Source organism: Leptodactylus fuscus, chromosome 1 (genome assembly GCF_031893055.1).
Source record: "Leptodactylus fuscus isolate aLepFus1 chromosome 1, aLepFus1.hap2, whole genome shotgun sequence".
Lineage (NCBI taxonomy): Eukaryota > Metazoa > Chordata > Amphibia > Anura > Leptodactylidae > Leptodactylus > Leptodactylus fuscus.
In genome coordinates, this window is record NC_134265.1 from 281950104 (window position 1) to 281975890 (window position 25787).

General features: G+C 39.2%; 1 protein-coding gene across 2 annotated transcripts in view; it reads left to right on the forward strand.

The window, feature by feature from the left end:
• Positions 1-23546, forward strand: part of ARHGAP10 (Rho GTPase activating protein 10) — a 168459-nt gene extending 144913 nt beyond the window's left edge. For both annotated transcript variants that reach the window (XM_075288192.1, XM_075288199.1), the window contains 4 exons: positions 643-790; positions 19575-19721; positions 20574-20665; positions 23120-23546. In XM_075288192.1, coding sequence (XP_075144293.1) covers positions 643-790; positions 19575-19721; positions 20574-20665; positions 23120-23208 — 476 coding nt within the window. In that variant the 3' untranslated portion in view covers positions 23209-23546. The remainder of the gene's footprint in view (positions 1-642; positions 791-19574; positions 19722-20573; positions 20666-23119) is intronic.
• Positions 23547-25787: the final 2241 nt, after the last annotated feature.

Here is a 25787-nt window from a genome sequence, read left to right on the forward strand (position 1 = left end):
TTGTTTTCACTAGCTGACCTCATTCTGAATTTTTTTTGGCTGCCCTTATTATTTAGAAATCTTACACTGCTGAAGTCTTGCAGAATAACTTTCTACTTTAACAGTAATACTGATACTCTCAGTGTTCTCTTGAGTTTTTAGCAGGTTGGAAAAAGGAGGATTCAGTTAAGGATATTATCGGAGTCGCTTTTTAAGGTTTTTTATTGCACTATACATGTAGTTTAAGAGTTATGCAAACTACATTTTATATGTGTACGTGTAGTCGCCAGTATACAAGCTCTCAATGCAAGTTTTTTGCCTATTACGATCCCACATTAAATATCTTTTCTATATACACGTTCATGGACCTAATCTGTATTCCTGGTTGGTTCATGTGAGGTGAGGTAGAATTTCGCATACTATCTATGTTTCCTCACCATTTTCCTTTCCTTAATACATAATTAAGGGGAACCATAGATGGAATTTGGATGATTAGTTAGTTATGGATAAACTTCCTCTGCCATACTGCTGTAGGAAAAGCTTTATGTAAAGTGATTTATTCCCTCTTACTTCATTATTTTTACATCCCTTTAGCTATTTTTGAGGGTAATATGCATTGACTTTAAAGTCTATAATTATATTTGTTCCATTATGTTTCCACAGATAACAATAACTCTGCAAAGGAAGATACACCTACTGGTAGCCTGGATTCACTTTCACCCCCTTCTCTCACTCCTTTGGCTACATGCATGAATCCTTCCTTTGAGAAAAATCATCTTATTGCAGATGATTTGGAGTGGGCTGCCTCTGAGTAAGAGTTTTTATATCTACTTTTTTAATTATTGTATATGACCATGGACTATATTCTAGTAATGCTGACATACAATATTACTAAAAAGAGACCTTCAGGTAGGTAGCTGCTGCTGCTGCTTGCTCCAAATATATGGGTTCATTCTAAGCAAGGGTTGCATAGGCAAATGGATTGGAACTGTTCAGAGAACTTGTTAAAGAAAAATATATATACGTTAGTCATTGATTAGTTTTAACAGGACAATACAATCTCCTTATTGTGTGATATGCCTCAATTTGCATGGCTGTGTGTGTCATTCTGCCGTAAAAAAAACTTTACATGTGCATTCTTGGGTTAATACTAACGCAGCAGTACTGTATAAGACTTTCATTCGTTTACACAACTTTTTGTGGTGGGAATTAATGTTTTATTATATTTTAACTGTATTTCATTAAAGTGTTTCATTATTTTTTATACAATGTTTTAGTCTCAAAAGGGGACTTGCACTTGCAATCCTTTGGTTGTTTACATAAAGCATTGCAATGCTTATTATGTATTATGCTGTCACTTCTCAGCTGATAGGCATGTATTTGAAGGTAGACCTGAGGGCCTTCATTAGGCCCCCCAGCTACCATGTACTGGTATGAGCACCCCACAATCACATTTGTGTGGGTGCCAATGACTAATAGAGGGAGCCCTATCTCTCTAAAATCAGTTAATGCCTCAACCACTATTGACCACAGAATCTAAAGGGTTAATGCGGGCAAATTAACAGTTTCATCTCTCTCACTACTTGCTGCTATGGGTGGGTTCACATCTGTGCCCCGGTCTCCGCTTTCAGGTTTCCGTCTTCTGCCGACAGAAGATGGAAATCCGGCAGACAGTGTCCTCCCGTGAGCGTTTTATGGTCTCTGCGGTGAAACCCTCCTCTTTTTTTTTTTTTTTTAAACTGGACAAAGTCCTGCATGTTCGACTTTATGTCCGGTTAAAAGAAAATGGTTTCGCCGTGGAACCCAGAAGACGCTCACGGGCGGACACTTTGAATGGGTTTGAAAAGTGACTGCCAGTTTCCGTCTCCTGTCCAGTTTCTTAGGCAGAAGATGGAAAGCTGAAAACGGAGACCGGGTGCAGGTGTGAACCCGCCCTTATGTCTGTACTTGTGACAGTATTGAGAAGGGGCTATAGGAGAAGCCCCCTGCAATGGAATTGTGGGAGACGTTCATGATGCCTTTTTAAGTCCAATTGACTCAGCAATTGGGACTGGAAAAGGTATTGCAGTGGAAGGAAGGAAGGGAATCTTCATTGGCAGACAATCTGATTTTTACAAATGAAATCAGTTGGTGTTACCTGTAGTTTCTTGCAGGGAACATTTTTCACAGAAGTCTTGCATCCGAGGTGGACCCATTTTCATGGGTCCCCTAGGACATGACCTATATTTTATCTCAAAATAACAGTCATGTGAATAGCCCCATTGAATTTGATGCTGCTTTGTGATGTCCGTTAAAATAACAGCAGTCATACTGCCACTAATCACTGTCATGTCAATGAAGCGTTATAGTTCATCTCCCCTGAGGACACGGAGACTGGATCACATGACTGGACCTGCGGTACTCCTACTACTTGTTTTCAGAATAGAGGAGAATTGGTCATATGATCCAGAATCAGAACATCAGGGAGCCAAACTACTAGACTTGTTAGAAAGTGCTCAGATTTGGCATGACCAACAATATATTGGTAAGTAAGAACATCTACCACAGGGAATACAATGCAAGTGCATTTTATTACTCAATTTAATATCAACTTCAGCTAAGCAATACTCATGTACTTACTTCCTGTAATGTGGCTTGATACTTAGAAATGCAATAAGCATTGGCAAGATGGTGCAACAACTGTTTAACAGAGGCAGCAGTCTATAAACTGATACAACACTAGTAAAATGAGAAGTCGTGCTACTGTTACACAATCGGGTGAAATGCATCTGAGCGTCGGCACAAGAGCAGGCTCCTCTTTCTAGGTACGATTGAGGCTTCTGATAATCCCTCATTTAGCTACTGAATTCTGATATACTGTATTATTTTTCTTGTAAATGCACATGTGAAGCAAAGCTAGCCATGGCTAAAAAAAAAAAAATAACGTTTTTAGCATCCATTTATCAGATCTATTTTACAAATATAAGCAATGGATGCCAACATGAGCTGCAAAGTGATCCGTTTGTGTAGAGTCAATGCTTAAAAAAAGTTTGTCTGGTTTACCACGCTTTTGTGTCTGGCACACAAATTGATAGAAACAGATGCACATCCATGTTTAATATCTGTGAAAGGTGGGGCCCAAAGTGTGTAGGGTTCATGCTGGAAATCGGAGGTAGCTGTTACTACTCAAACTTTTATATATGGCTATTGCATACATAATATAAGTTTGATACCATAACAATCCATTATTAGTGTAACCATAAACGTGTGCTCAATCTCATTACTATGTAAATGCCTTTCACTCTATGCTGTTATGTTTTTGTGACTGTTTTTGTGAGAGATGCAGTACTATGAGAAAGTGGCATTTTTAATGTGTTGTGATGGCTGCTGTCACTGCCATACTATGGGCGATACTGCCAAAAGGCACTTTGATCCATTGTCAATATTGGTGTAACTATACCGCTAATGACATGTTACAGTATAAACTTATAGGGTCTGCAGACAGGCAGAATCTTTTTATTTGCTGCATATAGCTATATAACTGGCAGGGCATTAGAAAAAAATAGCCTTTTTGCAATGTCTTAAATACACAATATTTTAACATACAGTCTGGTTCAGATTTATCAAGAGCTGGTGCTCACAATAAAATGTTTTCGTGAGTTTTGATCTTTTATGCTGGACTCACACTTCATTTTTTTGGAGCTAATTTTGAAATGCTTTCTGCTTGCTTGGGGAGCCGCATTTTTTAAGTGGATACTGGGTTGGAAACTCCGAACAGAATACAGGCACATGTGTGAACCCAGCCTTAGAATCTTTCTGATAGTTGTGACCACCTGTCCCTACCTCTCCATCCTCCCCTATAGTCTTGTTCTGGGTAATTAGAGGGGTTATCCTGCCCCATAATGCCCACAGCCATTTTTTTGTGGCCGTGAGCGTAAGCGGCTACAAAAAATGGCTGCGGGCATGTGCAGTCAGCTCTGCCCAAGGCCCGACTTCGCATGGGTTGAAGTTTGAACAGAGGGCCAGAAGAAGACGCGGAGAGAGACCGTTCCAGACGAAGATGGAGGCGGCGCTGGAGATTTCTTTTGCAGAATTGGGGACTCGTCCAGTGCTGCGAGAGAACTCATTTGCATACCGAAGAAAATCGGGATTTCTACCAAACGGCGGCGCGGAGAAGACCTCTAAAGGTAGGAGAAGAGTAGCTTTTCTTAAGGCTATTCCTACGTATTAGTGAGGAAAAATAGCAATTTAATGATAGAATCCCTTTAACATGGACTTTATATAAATGGATGCTTATCAATTTCCGTCCATTTTAATCTTTGCTTGCATCAATTTTTGTCTCCACAAAACTGATCCGTTAAACTGATGTTCAAAATGTGATGTGAATGACCCCGTATTCTGGCAGCCTATGGTGCCTGGAAACTACAATAGTGGTCAGGGAGTGCAGGAAGCTGCTCTGGTTCAAGTAATAGGAGAGGTACAGCAGGCAGCCCTATCCACTGCATAGCGGTGCAAGTGCAGCACCGTTCTTATTACTTCAATAGGAGTAACTGAATCGACTAAGGTGCCCACTGACACACTTTCGCCCAGAGGCCCACTTCACCCTTTAGCAGGCCCTGCTGAAGGTGGCCATTTTTTTGCAGCCATTTTGCACCTCAGTCATGTCAATCTAGCCCATCAATCTCAGACAGCTGAATCCTTGGGGGTTTTGTTAATTATTTTAAAAAATGTTGAATTGTTAGTTGCATGTGATCAGGAGTTCTGAATGAGCACGTAAGGACAAGGTCACACTTTTGCAGTTATAAAGTCCCAAACTGTTGCAAAATATGTCACTGTCATGGTTGACAGGAGTGGGGGCATGCAGCATGCTGGTAGGCATGTAATATATAGTTTGATATGTGTAGTTATGGTTTATTTGGCACGGTTTGTCATGGGGAGGTGTTTATGGGACAGTAGACAAGGTAAAATTGTATTACTCATACCTACATAACCACTGAATACCCATAAACAAGTCATTGATTTCAGCTGCAGAACAAGGTAATTGTAGATAGGATGCAATAAAATTTCACCATGCAGTCCTCATTTGTCAGATTTTGAGTTGTCAGTTTATTTTAACCACAAGGTAACATTTTATTTTCTATCTCTTGTTCACATTTTATGCATTGGTGATTTCAGAAACACAACTTAGATTGGATGGATAATTTTGATTCTCCTGGCAGGTGTATATATCGCTAAACGCTGTAAAACATGCAGATAAGCAAATACATTCTTGCGCTTTACACCACAATAAATCTGTGTAGCAGTTCTAACCGTTTTAACTGTAAATTTCAGCAGTGAAGTGAACTAATGGTATACAATGTTCCTTGTTTCCTAAGTTTAATTTCCTGCCTTATTTATAAATTGCATCTATCTTGGCAGTCATACAGTGAAGCAGCATGTTTTTTCTGCTGAAATCTAATTATAATAGGAAAACATAACATGAAACCTTTATCTGAGATGATTTAAGTGACGATAAAGTGTACTGATAAGTATCATTTATTTGTTTTTATTTTTTCCGGAAAATGTTAAAAATTTGTTGGCGTAGATTGTCTTGTTTTCACTTGTACAGTTATAAAACATGACGTGACAGCTGGGACAGTGCCAAGTAGATGGCCATAACCATATAACATGGCAACGCCTGTCTACTTGTAACTTGGCAGTAAATTTCAAATGAAATCAGGCAGAAGAAATGTTTTTGTTGTCTGAATATTTTTGTATATTCATGCAAAATGATACTGTGTACTTGTCAGACAAGGATTTTTTTTTTTTTTTTTTTTTTTTTTTTTTATACTTATGACCTTTCTATGGGACAGGTCATAAGTACACGATAAGTGGGAATTCGACACCTGGACCGTGCACTGATCACTTGTCCGACCTGCCCCCGTGCGCGGTAAACACTGCAATAGAAAGACAGGAAGTAGTCACCACCTATTCAAGAACAGGCGCATTGGGGGCAACATGGGGCTTCAGACTTTAGGTATATATTGGAATTTTGATATTGATATATTACCCTGCAGAGCCACCACATAGGAGAAAGAACTATTGACTTCTGACTCCGTCCATTGTGTAGACACAGCTGCTGGGAACCAGCTGATCAGTGGTGGTGCTGGGTGACAGACACTCACAGATCTAATATTGATGGCCTATTCCAATTATTGATCATCAATATCAAAAGGTCAGAAAACCCCTTTAAGTATAACAGAGTATATGACCACATAGATCCAGCAGTATATGCTTTTTTTGTCAAATTGTTTAGTTTACGTCTTACTTTTTTTCCCCAACTGTGAATATGGAACGTTATACACAACTGTAGTGCTCCATGGCACACAATACTGTTTATTAAAACATCATTTTCCCACCCTCTGCAATCTCTTACATGGGATCCAATTAAACAGGAATTTTGGCAGGTTTTTGGCCTCTTATGATTCCTGGGAGAGCCTACTGAAGTGCATTGAAGAAACAAGTATTTACTCGGCTTGATCCTTTAACCTTTGAGACTAAACCAATATTGGCAATACACTTTCCAGGCCCCTTGGGCTGATCCAGAGGAAGAAGGCCAGGAAGAGACTCAAAATCAAAGCACTAAATAAGATTTAGTGGAAAGTAATATATTCTTTTTTTTTTTTTCCCTATTAGAATAAAAAAAATATGAAATAATGAAAAATAGTATAGTCAGGTGTGGCATTAAGAGGTTAATACAACATATTATAAGAGTACAGTCCCAATAGTAAAGCCATGTGTGACGTTTAACTGAAGATAGTCACAGAAACTTGCACTGAAGTTAGAACAGTCTGGTGTGATCATGTATAGTCAATCCAAAAAAGAAAAATTGGCATTTAAAAACTAATCTTTATTGATTAAAAATAACTCCCTGGGTACAAAAATTTATTTAAAATAATCTATTTTCATGCACCATTTGTTTCAAAACACCAATGGGTATCAAATAAACGTATGAGAGCCTCTCATACACTCCCTATTCAATGGGTGTTTTAAAAAGAAACTACTACAAAGTATTGCATATAAATAGCATGGCTGTAGTCATAAACTATTGAATGGGTGCTAGTTCCAATCCCCAGTCTATATATTCTGAGGATCAATTAGATACAATTCATCTCGGACTAGTTGACTGCTGAGTTGTAATATATGACTGCTTCTTAGCTCTTGCAAGTTCAGAGAGACATAAAGTAACTTTGTATCAATATTGCTATTGCCACAAGATTGTCTGTAGCAAATATATATCTAGCTACTATGTCTCTATATTGCATGCCAGCAGCACTGTAAGTTCGCTGATGGCATAATTGGAATTTCAAATGACCAGCAGATATCTAATAAATAGGCGTCTCTACGCGTTTCCCCCCTGTTATCGGGGTTCCTCAGGAGACCTTTTATGTAAATACACCCCACGGTTTTGATGCGATACCGCGTCGGTAATGAACTCCTATCAACTGGGACTATCTGCAACAATATTCACTCCAGCAGATTCTACCATCCCCCAGTTTGCCGAGTCCACTAATCCTGCTCTAATAGCACAGCCTAGATGTTCAGTTATGGCGGTTATAACCACCGTTCTCCGTGCCCTGATGGTAGGCACGGATAATTTCTATCAGCCGAAGGCAGAGCGCCGCAGCGAGTCCCTTTATACCCAGGACAAAAGGTGCGTACTTACCCGCCTTCCCGCTCGTCTCCCATGACTGAGGGCGTGTCATAGACTCCGCCCCTCGTCAATGATTGGTCAGCGAGCGGGACGCTCAGTAACTATGGTAACGGAGACGCTCATCCCCGTACCCGGCTAGATGATTGCCAGTCTGCAGTGAATCGCACGTCTCCCGACCTTACTCTATGTGTCCCTTAATACAATACAACTTCGGGTGACGCTTCAGAAATTTCAAAAGGACAGTAACACCCCATGGTCACAAAGATGTTATATTTAAACTTTACCCATACGGTAAGCAAACTGGTGCCTTATTCCTATAGATCGCTTAATGTTGGACAAAAGAATGCCACATCTGCACTGCAGTTTATTAAGAATGCAGGGCTTCCCAGCTATTATATACAAATTATTATTTAACCCTAAATTTGTTTATTAATTTAGAATACTTAATACTTCATAAAGAAAGATTCTAGTGGAAGTTAATGTTCATAAAAGAAAGATTCTAGTGGAAGTTAATGATCATGTATAGTCAGCAGAGTTGGAAGTTATTGACACGGGCTAATTCATTGTATAGGGAGACCCCGACTTAATACATAATAGGGAGAGTGCAAGAAGTGATTTTTGTTTTTCTTATGATCATAATTTATTTGGATGTTTTATTTAAGGATTGATGTCTTGATCTTTTTATATTAACCACACCCCATGTTAAAGCCACACTCCGTTTTGCCATGACCCACTTCTTGGGCACCCTATAAATCTCCCAGGTATAATTGTCCCAGGTATAAGTCTCCCAGGGATAAATCTTCCAGGTATAAGTCTTCCAGGTTGACGTCTCTGCTACTGTATGTCAAAGCCTGTCTTTGATTTCCGACTGGAATGTTCCTTTCACGAATATCCCTTTTATAAGCACGTTTGAAGTCTCTATTATGTGGCCTGTGTTTAGATACTAAAACTTTTTTATTTTTTTTAACTTGCAAAACTGTGTAAGTTTTTTTTGCTGCCTTTGTGCCAGTTTTGAGGTCTGTTTGCTCATCTGCTAGTCCTGCCTGTAGCTAATTATAACACTTTTGAGTTCTGTGTCCTCGCCCTATGCTCTTTTGTGATAACCTTACCTCTTAAATTATAAAATCATATTCCCAGCAGTACCGGGATGGTACTAAAGCACTTTTCCTGGCGGTTAAAATTTACCTTGCTGAGAGTTCTGTGTTCTTCCCTCCTGAGATCTGCATACAAAAGATTTTTCTTACTACTTTTTTGCTGAACTGTTCAGTGAAAGGTGCCCTTTCACCTCTTCACCCATTCGTTTTGTGTTGCTACAGACTGGTTAATGAAGCCTTCTTTGTGATTTCTTTTTTGTAGTTATATCTGCAAGTACTACTGTATAAGCCATTATTTATATAGCGCACACATATTCCCAAAGTGCTGTGCAGGAGCTTACACTGATACCTGTCCCACTACTCCCAATGGTATTCGCCTAAGGCACGTTTATTGAGAACTAAACAGCAGTTTCACCTTTTGTGTGTTTTACATCCCAGATGGCAATTTGTAGAGCAGAGTTCTCCCATCTCAAACCAGAGCTGAGTAAATTCATTGCTCTGCCACATTGCATCATGTTTCCAAGTTAGGGCATGAATGGAAGTGACTTAAATTGCCTCTATTCCCTACATAAGCACAGTTTAAGTGAATGTATTAAGCTTTTCCACCTCAAGTGGCATTTTCTAAATGTGGGGACAATAAATCACTTACATGTACTATACCACCAAATATAGCAAGCACTTAAAAATGACCTGTCGCAAAATGCAAAATGACATACCTGTGCGGCTGTGCACCTGATCAATGTGCTTTTTTTTTTGTTTTGTGATAATCCGACCACCTATTCAAAACATGTAGCCCTAGTAAGTTATATGTGAATTAACTTTTGAAAACCAATGGAGTCCTCAACATGAAACCATGTCAAGCAATTCAACTATGCATGAAAACATTAGAACTGGGGTGCAAAAATTGGCAGCAAGTGCTCAGTACTGCTGGATTACAATGTGAACCTTTCGGGTATAATAGAATGCAGATTGTTTGCTGAAAGGCTGGAGAGGGCTACAATAATGGAAAGGTAAAGCATGCTGGAGGTTTACTAGTTTGAGGTTGCATTTCATCAAATGGGGTTGCGAATTCTGTCAGGATTGGTGAGAAATAGAGAGAGATATCTATTCATCATGTATTCCTTTCAGGGAGATGTCTGATTGTTTATTCTGCATCTTTAGTGTAAACAAGAAGTCTTGGAAATGATGACATGGCCCCAAAGGAGCCCTGATCTTAAAGAGGATCTTTCACCGATTTGGGCACAGGCAGTTCTATAGAATGCTGGAAAGCTGACAGTGCGCTGAATTCAGTGCACTGTTGGCTTTCCAGCAGTATATAGAACTGCCTGTGCCCAAATCGGTGAAAGGTCCTCTTTAACAGCATTGAGGTTGATTTACTTTGCATTGTATGTCAGGGCAAAAAAAATTCTCCATTTTTGCACCTCCCTTGCTACTTTCCCAAAAAAGGCAGGGCCATCCACTCCGTTAGATTTAATATAATTTACACTAGATATCTGGCGTAACTGATGCAGGAAATGTATGCCAGCTATGAGCTGGAGTAGTTTTCCCTTGAGGCACATAGCCAATGTAGGTTGCGATTTATTTATGAGGAGAAACCAAATTAACAAGGGTTAAATATATATATATATATATATATATATATATATATATATATGTTTGTCCATCCCAACAAAAAAATCAATCAAATTTAAGCCTGAAAAAACAAGTTAAAATGTCTATTTATTCATACTAAAACAAGAACTAAGTATTCCTATAATCTAATCCCTATCAGGTAGCCAATAAAACATGTATACAGATACTAAGAGCTACATTTGGTGCTGTACCGCAGTCTGTATTTCACAGTCAGGAAAACACCTATTGGTAATATCCATGCTAGGGGTCCATTTAGTGTACTGTATATTTCATTTACCACCTATTGTGTACTGTGTGAGTTATATACATATATCTCCCAAGTCCCTTACATCCCTTAGGGCCCCTTCACACGGAGTATACACTGGCTTATTCTGAACATGTAAACGTTCCGAATCGGCGGCGTTTAAAACAGATCCCATTGCTTTCTATGGGAGCCGGCATACGTGCGCTCCCCATAGAAATGAATGGAAAAAAGCAGCCCATTCATTTCTATGGGGAGTGCACGTATGCCAGCTCCCATAGAAAGCAATGAGTTCTGTTTTAAACGCTGCTGATTCGGAACGTTTACACATTCAGAATCAGCCAGCGTATACTCCGTGTGAAGGGGCCCTTACTCAGCCTCCCCATGTGTTTCTGAACATTAGTTTCCACCAGCATCCTCAGGGGATTTATTCTATTTTTGGAGATAAACATCCAACTCATTAGGTGAGCAGACATTGTGTATTGTGTCTGCTCACTGACATCGTGCTGGCTCTGGCCGTAATGTTAAGCCATGTGCCATACCATGATTGACGTGCGCCCTCTGCTGGCGATGCAGTTATGAAGACTGGTGTTAATAATGGCAGTCTTCATAAATCTGCCCCTTTAGTCTGTCTGGAATTACATAAAGAGACAGAAGGATTTGAGCGAGCCTGAATCCACAGAATATTCTAACACTCATATCTTTGAAATCACTTTGCACACCTGATGAGAACTTTTGCACAGTGCTGTATGTCATTTAGCCTTTTGTACTTATTGACAGGTTTTCTTTACACTGCTTTCTACATTATTGCTAGAAGTGTCACTTATCTTAATCCTACAGACATCATTGGTGGCCCTTAGGTTTCACCGGGCATCATTGATATGTGGGACATGAATCTAGTTGAGAATACTAGGCCACATTTATGAAACGGTCTCTAGTTGCTCCGGGCAGTCTCTGTGGAGCTTTTATTTTTAAGGAGCAGAACATGAAATGAAAGCTGTGCTGTGATTGGTTGCTTTGGGAAATGAAAACCACTTTTAGTCAGTTTTCATAAATCTGCCCCAGTGATCCACATGTGCAATAATATGATTTAGATGCATATCCGTGTCGCTATGGCAACACTGCCTGGTGGGATACTTGAAAACGATATAAAAATAAAATTGTGGATTCCCCAATTTATTACATGACCTGTATTGTTGCACAGATGCAGTTTCTCTGTAAAAAAAAAAAAAAAAAAAAAAAAAGGAAATGTAAATTTAACCTTCTATAAACGTAATACAAGATGATTTTTCCTTCATATTTCCTGAAAGCTACTTAGACGTTCTGTAGGCTTTTAAATCTGTTTTTGGCCCTCAAACAAACCTTTGAGTGAAATGCCAGGCAGGGACAATGCTACATTAGCGTCATCCTCATTGTACATACACGTAGTCCGGTTGCTGTTTGACTGAGAATATGATTTTCTGATACATACTTCTTTCTAGAGTAATATATATATATATATATATATATATATATATATTTGCTAGATTTAGATTTTTTTTTTTAAATCAGAAATGTATGCCTTGTAAGGCCTCCTTAGGTTGCTTTTGCAATGACTTTAAGACTAATCAGTTCTTTTTGTTATAGATGATCCATTAAGAGAAGCTTTTTTAATATTCATTGGTTCTTTTATGCTTGGCTTAAATTTACTTGCCTTGCATAATAGCAATTCTCTTATTTCCTTACCTGATATATTGTCTGTTTCAGTATCGGTGAAGTGTATATTGTGCCTAATGTTTTTGGCTCTGACTTGGTCTACATAAAGCACACATCTGCTATTTAATGTTATGGCCAATCTGGCCGTATATTTTTTTTTGCCACAAGCATTACTTTAAAAATGTGTGTATATCCAACTTTCATATTGAAAACCAGCTTCTTTTTTCACGGCAGAATCAATGTCTAGATCTTCAAGAGACACCTATTTACCATGTAAGACCCACCCTGTGATTTTGGTTTGTTTACAGTGCAGTGCACCTTGAAGCTTCCTCCAAAAATATTTATCATCTGTGCTCAGGAAAGGCAATGAATGGAAGTTTACTGATTGTTTCTAGGACCTTCACCAAACTGGGGGATGAAGCGTCTCTGTCACCTGTTTACTGTCAAGCACGTGCTCTACTGCTCTATGGAACTGACACATAGTGGAATATAGCACTTAGGTATCATTGTTAGTCCTAGTGGTCATACCACGTTTCCCCGAAAATAAGACTGTCTTATATTAAATTCTCATCCTAAATATAGGACCTGTCTTATTTTCGGGGGACATCTTTATTATGGAGTGGCTGACAACTGGAAGTCATGTGGCACTTCCTTAGCGGAGCTCCGGCATGACTGCCAGTTGTAGGTAGTGTAGGGGAAGGTGGGGGGGGCTGGGGGGAATATATCCTACTTACCTTCCCCATCTTCGTAGCATCGTCTGTGCTGTTGTTTGTTACGGAAGTGGTGGGCGGGGCTTAGCGAGGCTTCCAGCGGTTGTGTTGGAGAGCCTCACTTCATGGGCATTGCAGCTGGCTGAATGCTATGCGCTGTGCTCCGTGTGCACAGTAAAGCTGGCTGCTGCCTCTGCTGTATGCTGGCTGCTGCCTCTGGGATGAGCTGGGAGAGTGAACTCCCCACAGCATATGCACAGCGGGCATCTCCCAGCTCATCCTACAGGAACAGTGGATACAACAGCAGAGGCAACAGCCAGCATACCTGTGTACACGGAACATCAAGCACAGTGTTCAGCCGGCTGCAATGAGGTTTGGGGATGCCTTATTTACGGGGGGTGCCTTATATTAGGCAATTCAACTACCCCCCCCCCCTTCATATGCCTTACTGTTGGGAGGGTGACCTAATTTGAGGAAACACAGTACCGTACCTTCAGCAATCATATGGAGATAAATGATAAGGAGTTTTGGATGGGGTACCTGTGTTGCCCTGTCTGAGAGCCAAGAAACAGAGGGCGACATACCGAGCTCTTTGATATATACAGTTTTCTGTCCTACAATTCAGAGTTTAATAAATGTTTAAGTCAAATCATATAAATTTGTTGTACTGTACAGTCTTGTACTCAACAGCTCAGACTAATAACAGGAGACCTGGCAGATTCATTATTACATGATCATTAATGAAATGTATTGTAGTTTCATAAGCAAATAAAATACCCATCTCCATCAATAAGTCAGGTAAGTTTGTTCATCTTACAAGTAGGTGGTTTTAACTTTTTAGTACCCAGCAAGTTTTAATGATCATTTTAATGATCACGTTCTTGCAGCCTTTAGAAACGCTTACCCATATTCCTTTGCATGTTTCAATTGGTTTCAATGCAGCTGGTTGATTCAGCAAGAAGAAAATGTCTACCTACCACCAGCTTGCTTTGTTCCTGACCGAGCTATGCGTTTCTTCTATTATATCCACCCTCGCAACCCACACACTTTCAGTAACTTGGCCTAACTGAGGGACTTAAATACACAGATAAATAGAAAACACGACGTTAACCTTCCAGCTCGCTGCATGAACAAGATAATGGAGCTCTGTGATTGCACTGGAGAGCATAATCCTCTGAAGTGAGGTGCCGGCTGTCTTTGTACTTGGTTTTCAAAACTTTTGCTGCAAGTAAAGAAATGGATTTTTTTATTACAGTAGATCTTTTCATTTCAAAGTTAAACTGCAGGTTTTTGAAATAAGGAAAGCGGTGCTCTAAGTGGAACAAAACTGCAGAGGATAATTACTGTGGTATATCAGAGAAGTGAATGGATCCCCATTAGTCTTAATGTTATGTCTGCTGTCAGTCAGCTAATATCCACAATAACCAAAGTGTTTCCTTTCTGCGGTCTCCTGCTTAGGCATTAGCAACTTCAAACAGATATTTGAGATACAGTAGTTCTGTGTGTTTGACGTATGTATTTTGCTGTAAAACTTTTCAAGACCTCTGTGCTATTCCCTTTAACTATTTCTTATGCTATACTATAGCTATACACCATAAATACATCAAATGAATTTTGCTTTTAACATTTTAGGGCACCGTTGAGATTTGTACAATGTAACTATTAATTCCATGCAGGTTTAATAACACACAAGGGCCACTAAAGGAGGAGCAACTATTATTATACATCTAATTAATTAGACATATTACAAATGGTATAATATAATAAAAATAATAATAGTTTTGTTTTGAAGGCGGAGTCTGTAACTTTTTTGTTCACATTCCACCCAAAATTGGTCCCAGATCCGACCCTGCAGACCTGTGAAGCACAATAACCAGTTTTTTAAAAAAAATTATGCAGCTTGTCAAGGGTTTTAGTGTACATAAAATTAGTGGTATCCTAAAACGTAACTTGATCTATTTGAATTCATACTTAAAATAGATTCTCCAGGTTAGGGAGGCCTAATTTACCTAAATAAGTGTCACTGCTTGTTACCTCTCTATCTGTTAGGAATATACCATTGTTGTCTTTAGCTATGTCTGATAAAGGTAGGATCATTCTTGCTACAGGTGTCATTACCAGAGGACAGTGGGGTCTAGACTGACCTATTCGGGGACGTCTAGAGGTAGGGGACTTAATGACACTTTTTGGTATTCAGTGATGGCTTCATATTATAAGGGATGGAAACCCAGGGGTCAGTAACCAGAAGTTTTTGTTCATATATAATATTTGCTCATATGTATTTTTAGTATTATTAATAATTTATGATTTAGAATATCACTAATCTGTTGTAATCAGATTTAGGAGTGTAGTGGAGGGTCTCTAAAGTAGACCAATTGGTTAACTATATGATTGGCCAATTGGTTAACACTGTGATTGTGCCCTGAGATCAATCAGTGGCCTTAGTGGCCACAGAAAAGAACCCAGTGATGTATGTGAATGACGCTACCAGGTCCTTTCCAGCCACCATTTAGGCCTGTGATTGGGTGCATACTGTGCCTTCGCTGCCAAACAGACAGTGGTGCTGGACACCAGAGAGCTAGGGAAAGGAGAGGTGATTTTTTTTTTTTTTTTTTTTTTTAGTTTTTTTGTTTCACCTTCTCCAGTCTCCTCTGTGATTTGTTTAACTAGTGGAGGATCCCTTTAAGAAGCCATGCAGAGATCATCGTTTTGTGGATGTAGAGATAAGGTGTGGTAAACTCCGTTCCCAGATTTGCTTATAGGCTGTCATGCTTGAGTCAATTATGGCTAAAGGAGGAGTGGTGTTGTTGGTGACTGAAGAGGAGCACTGATTTGGCAGATTTGATGATCTCCATTACTTGAACGTTTAGTGGTCACAAAAATATATAGCTACCCGGTAGATTACATTATATTGTGTTTCTGCTCCTATTAATGTCTCCTAAACAGTACTTTCATTGGTATAGGACCTAGCAGACTCCTCCCTGAAACATTTTCGCCTTGATAGAAGTTAACTTCATTACGGGATATTTAACATACTTTACATGCAAAATTCTGTCTTTCCACAGTTATAACTATTTCACTGGGAAAACAAAATACAGATGAATATAGAAATAACTTTCTTATTACTTTGTTATAGTAAAATTTGCTGAATATAGTGAACCTACTAGCATTAACCCTAGTACTTGACCAGGGCAACTTATGTCTACTACTTTTTCCAGCAAGGTTGCTCAAGCATGAGTGGGAGATGCAATGTATGTAAAGGTATGTTCACACAGCAGAATTTGCATTCCGTGTGTGAACACTTCCACGCGGCTAGCCATGAAGGGATGCCGGGGCAGTGCATCGGCGTCCAGTCGCAGAATTCCACTCTGGATTAGGCCCGAGGAATGGGCCTAATCGGGATGGAGCCTCGCGCCGTGGCTGAGTCAGCCCCGGAATTCATGGCAAGATAGGGCAGCTTGCTTCTTTTTTTCCCGCTACTAGCTAGCGGAAAAAAGAAGCGAGTGGCTCCCATTGAATTTAATGGGAGTCATTTTTTTGAGGCAGATTTCGCGTTAGGAACCGCTCCAAAAAATCTCTGTGTGAACATACCCTAACCATGACAAAACTGGTTGGTAATTTCTTAAAAATAATTTTATTTGAGACACTTCTGCAAAAGTCTAAATGGGAAAAAATGGTTTTACTAGAAACCTTTAAGAACTTTGTCAGCCAAATGATGAGAAGCACATGGAAAGGCATTACATAATATATCACTGTATATCTGCCAATTACACAGCAAAGAGAGGGACTATACAAATATTTCCCAGCATCACTGCTACAGATGGGGCCACCTTGATGATTATCGGAGAAAATTAATGAAGACGATAGTTGGGCTCCTGGTAAAGGTGTCCGTTGATCTGTATCAGGAGATTGCGGCTGCTGTTTTTACATAGAAGTCTGTAACACTCTCTGAAGCTCTCAACATTGAACTACTCTTTCTTGCTGTTGCCTTGGTTACAATCCAGATATCCACTTAAATCTTTTTACAGTAATTGGTTACCTATCTCTTCCTAAAAGTGGAGGAAGGGTTATTACTTGTAATGCAATGCTTTACAACCCATCTAATCCCTTCCTGAAATGTTTCTTTCTGGCTCGTCTCATCCCTTCATGTACTAGTTATTTGCTGCTTTTCAGCAATTGATATCAGAGGGCTCAATAAGTTATTATGAAACAATTACATGGCTACAGAGGACTGAGGTAACTTCAGGCGGGATGTCCTGTGCAATGTAATTAAAAGTTACTACAAAAGTATTTGTCTGCACATTTTTCATTGTGTAACATTCAATTCCTTCCTGTCAATCACTGACAGAGAATCTTGGCTATGGAATACTGTTAGTCGCTTTCTGAAGAATCGGTCAGGGCTGCTGATAATAATGGGACCCACACTGTATTCCACTGGTGCAGCGTACATGCAATATATTAAATTGTCACTCAACGGGAAAAAAAATTGGCGCATTATATTAAACAAATACGACCTAAACAAACTACTGTTTTACTACTAGTGTAAAGAAGGCAATGTCCGTTTCATGAGGCTTCATGCTTCTCAGACCCACACAAAACAACCAACTGTTTATGTACCACCATGTTTAATGCGGTATAATTTATCCAATGGGTGCTACAACTTCATTTCTACAATGTAGTGCTACAAAATTCAGTGTTTGAGAAATGCATGTCAGTGTATTTATGCATTTTTTAGCCACATTTCTTAAACCGCTGTAGAACTTTTTGGTGATACATTTGAAAGAACCCAGTGACGTATGTGAGCGACATGATGGTTTTACAGGGATTTTCTGGGATTATGATATTGATGACCCATACTTACGATAGGCCATCAATATTTGATTGGTAAAACAGCGCTTGCTGGTCTATCTTGAGTGCCCTGGAGCCTTTTTGCCAACAATGGAAACTCTCTCCTTGAAGTTCTTGATGATGCGATAGATTGTTGACTGAGGTGCAATCTTTCTAGCTGCAATACTCTTCCCTGTTAGGCCATTTTTGTGCAGTGCAATGATGACTGCACGTGTTTCTTTAGAGATAACCATGGTTAACAGAAGAGAAACAATGATGCCAAGCACCAGTCTCCTTTTAAAGTGTCCAGTGGTGTCATTCTTACTTAATCATGACAGATTGATCTCCAGCCCTGTCCTCATCAACACCCACACCTGTGTTAATGGAGCAATCACTGAAACGATGTTAGCTGGTCCTTTTAAGGCAGGGCTGCAATGATGTTGAAATGTGTTTTGGGGGATAAAGTTCATTTTCTAGGCAAATATTGACTTTGCAAGTAATTGCTGTTAAGCTGATTACTCTTTATAACATTCTGGAGTATATGCAAATTGCCATTAGAAAAACTGAAGCTGTAGACTTTGTAAAAATTAATATTTGTATCATTCTCAAAACTCTTGGCCATGACTGTAGATACAAAGATCTCTGACCAGACTTGGAGGATCTAGATACAAAACTCTCTGACCAGACTTGGGGGATCTAGTCCTTCTTCTAGTTTTCCCATCCCCCAGTTATTTACTGCTTTGAAAAGCACAATAGTCAAAAATGTTGTCTTCTGCTGAAGCATTAAGATTTTTCTGGAGGTGTGGACCACCCCGTAACTACTTTGGGGATTCAGTGCCTCATTCTGCTTGAAAAATGCAGAAAAAAGTCTTGCAAGCAGGATAGTCTATGGGGTTTCCATTTTTCAGGTCCCCAAGTGGACCCAAAGAACGAAAACCTAAACGCAGGTGTAAACCTAGGCCGAAACCAGCCCATGAAAGTCAACCCTATAGCACAGTCCATTGAAGCCCTACCATTTATACTTCCGGCGCACAGGTTTTGTGCTAATAATATCATCAGAGGAGTTGTTGGAGTTGCACAAGGTGCACAACTTGTTACTGTCACAACAAGCAGAGATCTACAAAACAGTGAGACATTGATACTAATAGTATACTGGAAAATTGTATAACCTTTCGTTATACAAACAATAACATTTGTCTCTCAATAGTGATCTGAAACTGGACAACTCCTTTGTGGTAGAGGAACAAATCAGGAGCAAGAAGTCTTCCCTTGTTACATCATATAATGTATTGCAGATAGATATCTAGTATATATGTAGTCTTGGCCTGCATTGGTTAATGCTGAACAGTGCAATTCCTTGCTGAAGCAAAAGTTATTTCTATAAAGTGATCTTGGTTTGGTGTATAACTGAGATGTCAGGAAATCAATATGCAGACTAAATGTCAAGCTGGGGTCAGACCACATTGCCAGGTATTTAAGCCCAAATCACTTCCTAATCTATGTGCAGTAAATTGCTGTAATGTGTGTTTTGGAAGTTTTAAACTTTGAGCCTGCACTTTAAATACCATGGTAACGCTCTGTGGAGAAAAGCCTGCCGAGGAGCTCAGCTTCACAGTTTGTGATCTTTCTAGTACAGATTCCATATAGATAGCTGGTTGTGTAATTCCAAACCATAAAAATAAGTCTTTTTTTTTTTTTTTTTTTTTTTTTTTTTTTCTATTCAGGACATCCCTAACTCACTGTCCATTGGTATCTTGGATAAATAGTGAACCTTCAGCAGTATCATGTGAACCTACCTCTCCAGAGATGCTTGAACCATCTGCAGACACTGAAGTATCCACTGCTGTGCCTCCGGATCTGCCTTCAGAGAGGTATATTGGGACTTGTAATGCTGCTTACTATATGAATATTTGCATGGTCATAGTCTGTAGCAAAGCATGATCTTTGCATTTCTTTACAGTCTCATTTAAGGTGAGACTGAATGTCCCATATATTGTTAAATGAACAGAACATCTCCATTCATTTCTTTTCCTGCTTTGCAAATGTTGGTTGTTTCCATGGCTCTTATAGAGTTAAATAGGAGTTACAGAAACTGCATTAGTAAGTCCAACAGTTATGGAAACAGTGTTACTAGCAGTTTCTTATAACTCCCAATGTAGTATTCAGAAGTATTCCCGTATCTGCCATATTTGTCCAAGATGGGAATACCCCGTACAAAATGTAACCTTGCAGAAAAGAGTACCCGGCGCCCGTAGTGGGGTCCTCAGTGGGAACCCAATGTTCAACAGTTGCAGCTCTTACCCAGACGCCAACCTGGCAATGTGGTGGAAAACGCAATGGCAATAAAATAAAAACTAGGAAAATTCAGAGCACTACTGGGAAATAATGAATTTGCGGAATAGGCTTGAATAAAATTTTGATTTTATTTGCTTCCAATGACTGTAAAAAAGGCAACGCGTTTCGACACTGGTCTAGTGTCTTCGTCAGGCCAATGATGGCTGGACTGCCAGAGCATGGGAACCGTACGAAATGTCATAGTCTAAATAAGCAAATTCAGCAATTCAATACTTCTCTTTTGTAGAGATTTCCAGTTATTTCACGTTTTCTTTATTCTGAATTGTCCAAATTTCAGGAGGTTGTCTTTGAGCCAGAGATTTAGCTCTTTTTGTATTGTAATCCATATGTGTATTTCCACCTAATTCATATCAATGCTTTTGTTGTAGCATCTTGGGAAGGAAGGCAAAAGCGGTCTATCCATGTGAAGCTGAACACAGCTCAGAGCTATCATTTCAAGTAGGGGAAATTTTTGAAAATGGTAAGTTCTCCTCAGACCACAGATGGGCCGTGTGTATTGAACGTAAAGGCAAATGACCCAATTGAAGAGTAACTCAAGTTAGAAATGAAAATTCTTTTATCCAGTGAGCTGAAAAATTTTCCATTGGGTTCAACACAATGACATATTATAGACAAATAGAATTGTATGCGGCAGGGTTAAGGGGGAAGGGGTTCAGTTCCCAGACTCTCATTGATCAGGTCTTTTAGGGAGGCAAAGTATTATATTGTTGGCCAGTCATAGCTCCATGCTTTTAATAGAGGCTGTACCTGGTATTGTACTTCAGACTCCACAGATCTAATATTGATGGCCTATCCTTAGAATCCCTGTTAGAGATCAGATAATACCTTTCGGCACACATTCTGTCTAAATAGCACATACCTGAAGCCAGCTCCATTAAGGCTTATGATGTTGATGGGTTCTGTCCTTGATCCCTCTATATGACTTATTGCCTGTGACCAAACAGGCTGGGAACACACGTTACTTGTGTCTGGATAGTAACTTTATGTCTGAGCTGGACACCACCAACATTTTTGTGCTCCGGCCCAGAATGTCTTCTGCGCAGAAAAACAAAATGTGCATTAATAGAGATGAGTGGAGTAGAGAGATGTCTATTACAAGAATCATGCTGCTCTTGAGACTCCTTATCTGAATTTCCCCATAGTAACTGCTACAACCCTCACCCTAAATCCGCTTTGAGCTTTCACTTTGTACTAACATAGCTCATCGTAGATTACCATTACTAGAATTCCTACTTTTTTCTCTTTTTTTCAGAAGTCTTTGTAGTTTAATGTGTAGATAATGCATATATTGCAATCCATTAGTGTTTTAGAGGGTTCCATGGGTTGTTCAATTATAGCTCTGTTTTGAGAGTCAATGCTAATAAGTGCTCTGTACCTTGTAATTAATTAAAAGGAATGTTCCTTTCTGCTTCATTTTAAAGACATATATCCTACATGCTGTTAAAAATTGTACTGCACTTAAAGTGCTTTACATGGAAACGAAGGTAAATGAGAAGTGATTTAATTACCCAGAGAAACATTATTTTCTGTTGAATTGTAAATAGTGTTTTATGGTTATTATTATGTATCATTGTTCTTAGTAGACCTTTATCATTAGCCGCTTTCAATGTTGGTAAACTATGTGCTTAATGTGTTCAATAACCGCTATGTTTTACTAGTCTACAGAACATGATTTTTGTTAATTTTTTTCAGCAATATAGGTAAAAGACAACGTTATAACTATGTTATAGGATTCATGGGGTTGCCAGAGATTAGATTTTTGAAGTACAACAATTACATTTATTAATACTTTTGTCAGATTCAAGTTATTTCATTGACCTTTGTGAGCATTTCTTTTTTTTTAACAAAAGGGTACCAACAATTATGTCCATGTGAGTGTATTTACATGGCATATCTTTGCACACTCATGTGAGCGGTGAAGCTTGTGTTTCCCTGCAGTGATCACATGTATGGATAGCGTGTCATTGCAGCAGAAAAAGTAAACTAAGGCCTCATGCACACATAATGAACATATTGGAGCATCAGACGCTCACTCAGACAGCACACTTTGTCCTGTGCTTGGGGCCATGGGGAGCACCAGAACTGTTAGCAGAGCTGGAGTTAACTGGGGAATAAGGCCTTATTCACACATCAGTGCTTTACATTAGTGTGCTTGGGTGTCAAAGCAAGATGTAGGTTGAAACCACAAAACCGTTGTGAATCTTTCCATTATACCTTACCTCCCTGTAGTCTCCACTCCTAGTTTTGGCTCGCAAACACTGAGGCAAATCACTCACCAAAACACTGAAGTGTGAATAAGGCCTGATGGTTGGGTTATTTTACATTTCCTGTAGGTGCTTCCTGCTGTTGAACAACCTCTTTAATATTATGTGCATGGCACCTTATTATTCCCCCACAGTTGCCTGCCACAGATGTCTACATAAAAGCCCAACACAGTTAATACAATGTTCGAAATTCCTGATTTTACATACAGTACCTAGATTATATTAAACCTGTCCAATGTTTTGTTACAATAGTACGCTGGGTTCACACCAGCGTCTGGACTCCGTTTTCAGGTTTTCGTCTTCTGCATGTAGAAGACGGAAACCTGTTCGGCCGTGAGCACTGGTGAGCGTTTTGAGCTATGTGCGGCGAAACTGTTTTTTTTAAAACGGACACAGAGTACTGCATGTCCGACTCTGTGTCCGGTTTTAAAAAAAAAATTTCACCGCAGGTAGCTCAAAACGCTCACCAGCGCTCACGGCCGGAGACTTTTCAAGCCCATTCAAATGAATGGGATTGAAACATGCCAACAGGTTTCTGTCTCCTGCCCGTTTTGTGCAGGAAACGGAAACCTGCAGAACGGAAACCGGGCGCAGATGTGAACGAGCCCATAGTAAGATGTGGTGACAACTTTATTTATTATTTTTTGTAGTACATAACTCAAGAGAACCTGGCTGGTTGGAAGGAACGCTGAACGGCAGACGAGGGCTAATTCCACAAAATTATGTTCAGTTTCTCTAGCTACATGTTTGTGACACACAGAAGCTGTACATGGTATCCATGGATTTCCGTTCCAGTTATGTTGTTTGTGTTTTGTATTGTGACTGCCTGAACTATATGACCAGACTTTAGCTGGTAAAAGAAATGGTCATTAAAAGAACGGACATACAATATTGCCAAACTGACCGACACTTTGTTACTGTATTTTTTAAAATCTGTATTGGACTATGCTAGTATCCTACTGTTTAATTCTTATGTCACTCATTTCACAATGTCATTCCTGGCTAAAGAAAGAATTTGTCTAATATTATATGTAAATGAACTGTGTGATGTATTGCCTCCTTGGCAACAAACTTAAAGGAAATAACATGTATTGCTCACACACGGAATGCACCGACTTCACACAATGTAGCAATTATTTTTCACCTTTACAAGTTTTATGTTGCTGCAGTCTTTAGCTTATGATAAGGGCAAAATCACTTTTTGGAAAAAGTAACATTTTATATTTCTTTTTATGTTCTCTTTTGTAGCAGTCACAGATACGGTTGTTGCTGTTTTTGTTATTTTTAAGGTTTCACTTGTTGAATTGTATTGTTTTTAAAGTATATTTACTACAGAAATGTATAATTTTATCCTAAAATAAAATTAGTTCTTTAATATATATATATATATATATATTGTGTTTTACAGAAAAATCAAAATAAAAAGTAGATCCACTATGTCTTTTCATAGAACATTGTGTTCTTATTACCAGGTAGCATGAAGTGATATGAGATTTATGTGAATTATAAGGGGGGTTGTTTTGTTTTTTTTAAGCAGTACTGGAGAAGTAATTAGATGTTATTTCTAAAATACAGTACACATGGCTACTAATATTACTGTAGAACGTTCACTTAGGGATTTGTCTAGTTGTCAATGGGAAGCTTGAGTTCATCGGTTCCCAAGATTGATGACTTAACATTAGGTAATCAATCTCAGAAACCATATAACCCCCTTAAGGCTAAGTGTGGTGTCCCGCAGCAAAAAAGCGTTGCGGTAAAAAAAAAAAAAATGCTGCAGCAACGTATCACAGCTTTTTTCAGCCTGTTGCACTTTTATATGGATTGGTTTCATGGGAAAGTACTTAAATAAATTCAGCCTAAGTTAAGGATGTACAAGAATAGCAGATGTGTTAAGGATGTGTTAAGAATAGCAGAAGTTCTCCTGTTGTTTCATCATCTTGCCTATTAGTTTGTTGTTGGGGAAGTTTCTGGACAACTGCCTAACCTCTGTAACCATCAGTGAAGCCACGTGACCCCTGACCTTACTGATGGATTTATTAGCTCTCTTTTAGAACCCCTGGTTTCTGACAGTTTCTTTGCTGGTTATAGAGTGTGCTATGTGTATGTTAATCAGTCACGGCGCTAGCTCATATTTCTTATTTATTTGCCAGTCCAGGTTTTGAATAATTCAGTCCTACTATGATGCTCGAAGATAACGGAGTACCAGGAAACTCTTTTAGGCTAAGGCTCCACGAAAAAAAAGCTGCTTTTTTTTATTGCAGATTTTGTTGCATTTGTTTGAGCCAAAGCCAAGAATGGCTACAAGAGGAATGGAAAATATATAGGAAGCTCTTATACTTCTACCTTTTGCTCAATCCACTCCTGGCTCTTCCAAAAATACAAAAGGAACAATCCAGCCTTAGAGCCAAGGATATGTGATTGCTGTTGGTAAAGTTCAGTTCTGCAGTTTTTGTTTAGTTGGTGTCATTACATATTCCTAGTCACATAGTGCATAAGTTTTTAAAAATAAAAAAAAACACCAAAAAGTCACATCAAGTTTTATAATCCTGCTGCACTGATCCAGAGGTATGGAAAAACCAGTGTGAGCCTCGCACCAATTAATCCATGTTAGAGAAAAATTGCTCCCGACCAAATGGCAGACAAATATATTTCAGATAGTATAAAGCCTAGAAAGGACTCTCCTGTTTCATCAGACTCTAATTTTGCAGTTTTTCTTGTATTATTTCCAGAGATATTACCAGTTGAAAACACAGTCTACATTGGGAGTAGCTGCATATAAATGCCAATCCCAACTGTGTTTGTAACTGGTGATTCTATAATTTAAATAACTGTTTTAAACGTAGGAATCACCTTTATAAAGGCTATATATCCTTACCTTTATCTTGAAGGTCCACACTGCCATTTTTGAATCTTTTTCTTTATGCTAATAGCGCTCAGACAGCACATGGGGCGTGCCCTCTGTATTATGAGTGCAGCATTCTTGTGCCGCCTTTCTTCTGCTCTGTCCGGCATTCTCCTCCTCTTCACTCCTCTTCATGCAGGAGACTACCACAAAATAGCCGCCAAAACAGCCAACTGCACATGTCCGTTGGGCCATTTTGCAGTGGTCTCGCGGAGAAGGCAAGAAGGTGGAGAATTAAATGTACCCTTTTTCCTTTCCTATCAGAAAAAATGACCAGAAGACAATGTCAGATGTGCTGTCACTCCTCTCCTCTCCATAGACTTAAGCCATCATCATGCGACCTGTAATCTTGAGACAAGGATTTTATCAATTAAAGTCATTTTTGCTGAGGAAGGGAGAGCATAGAAACAGTCTGG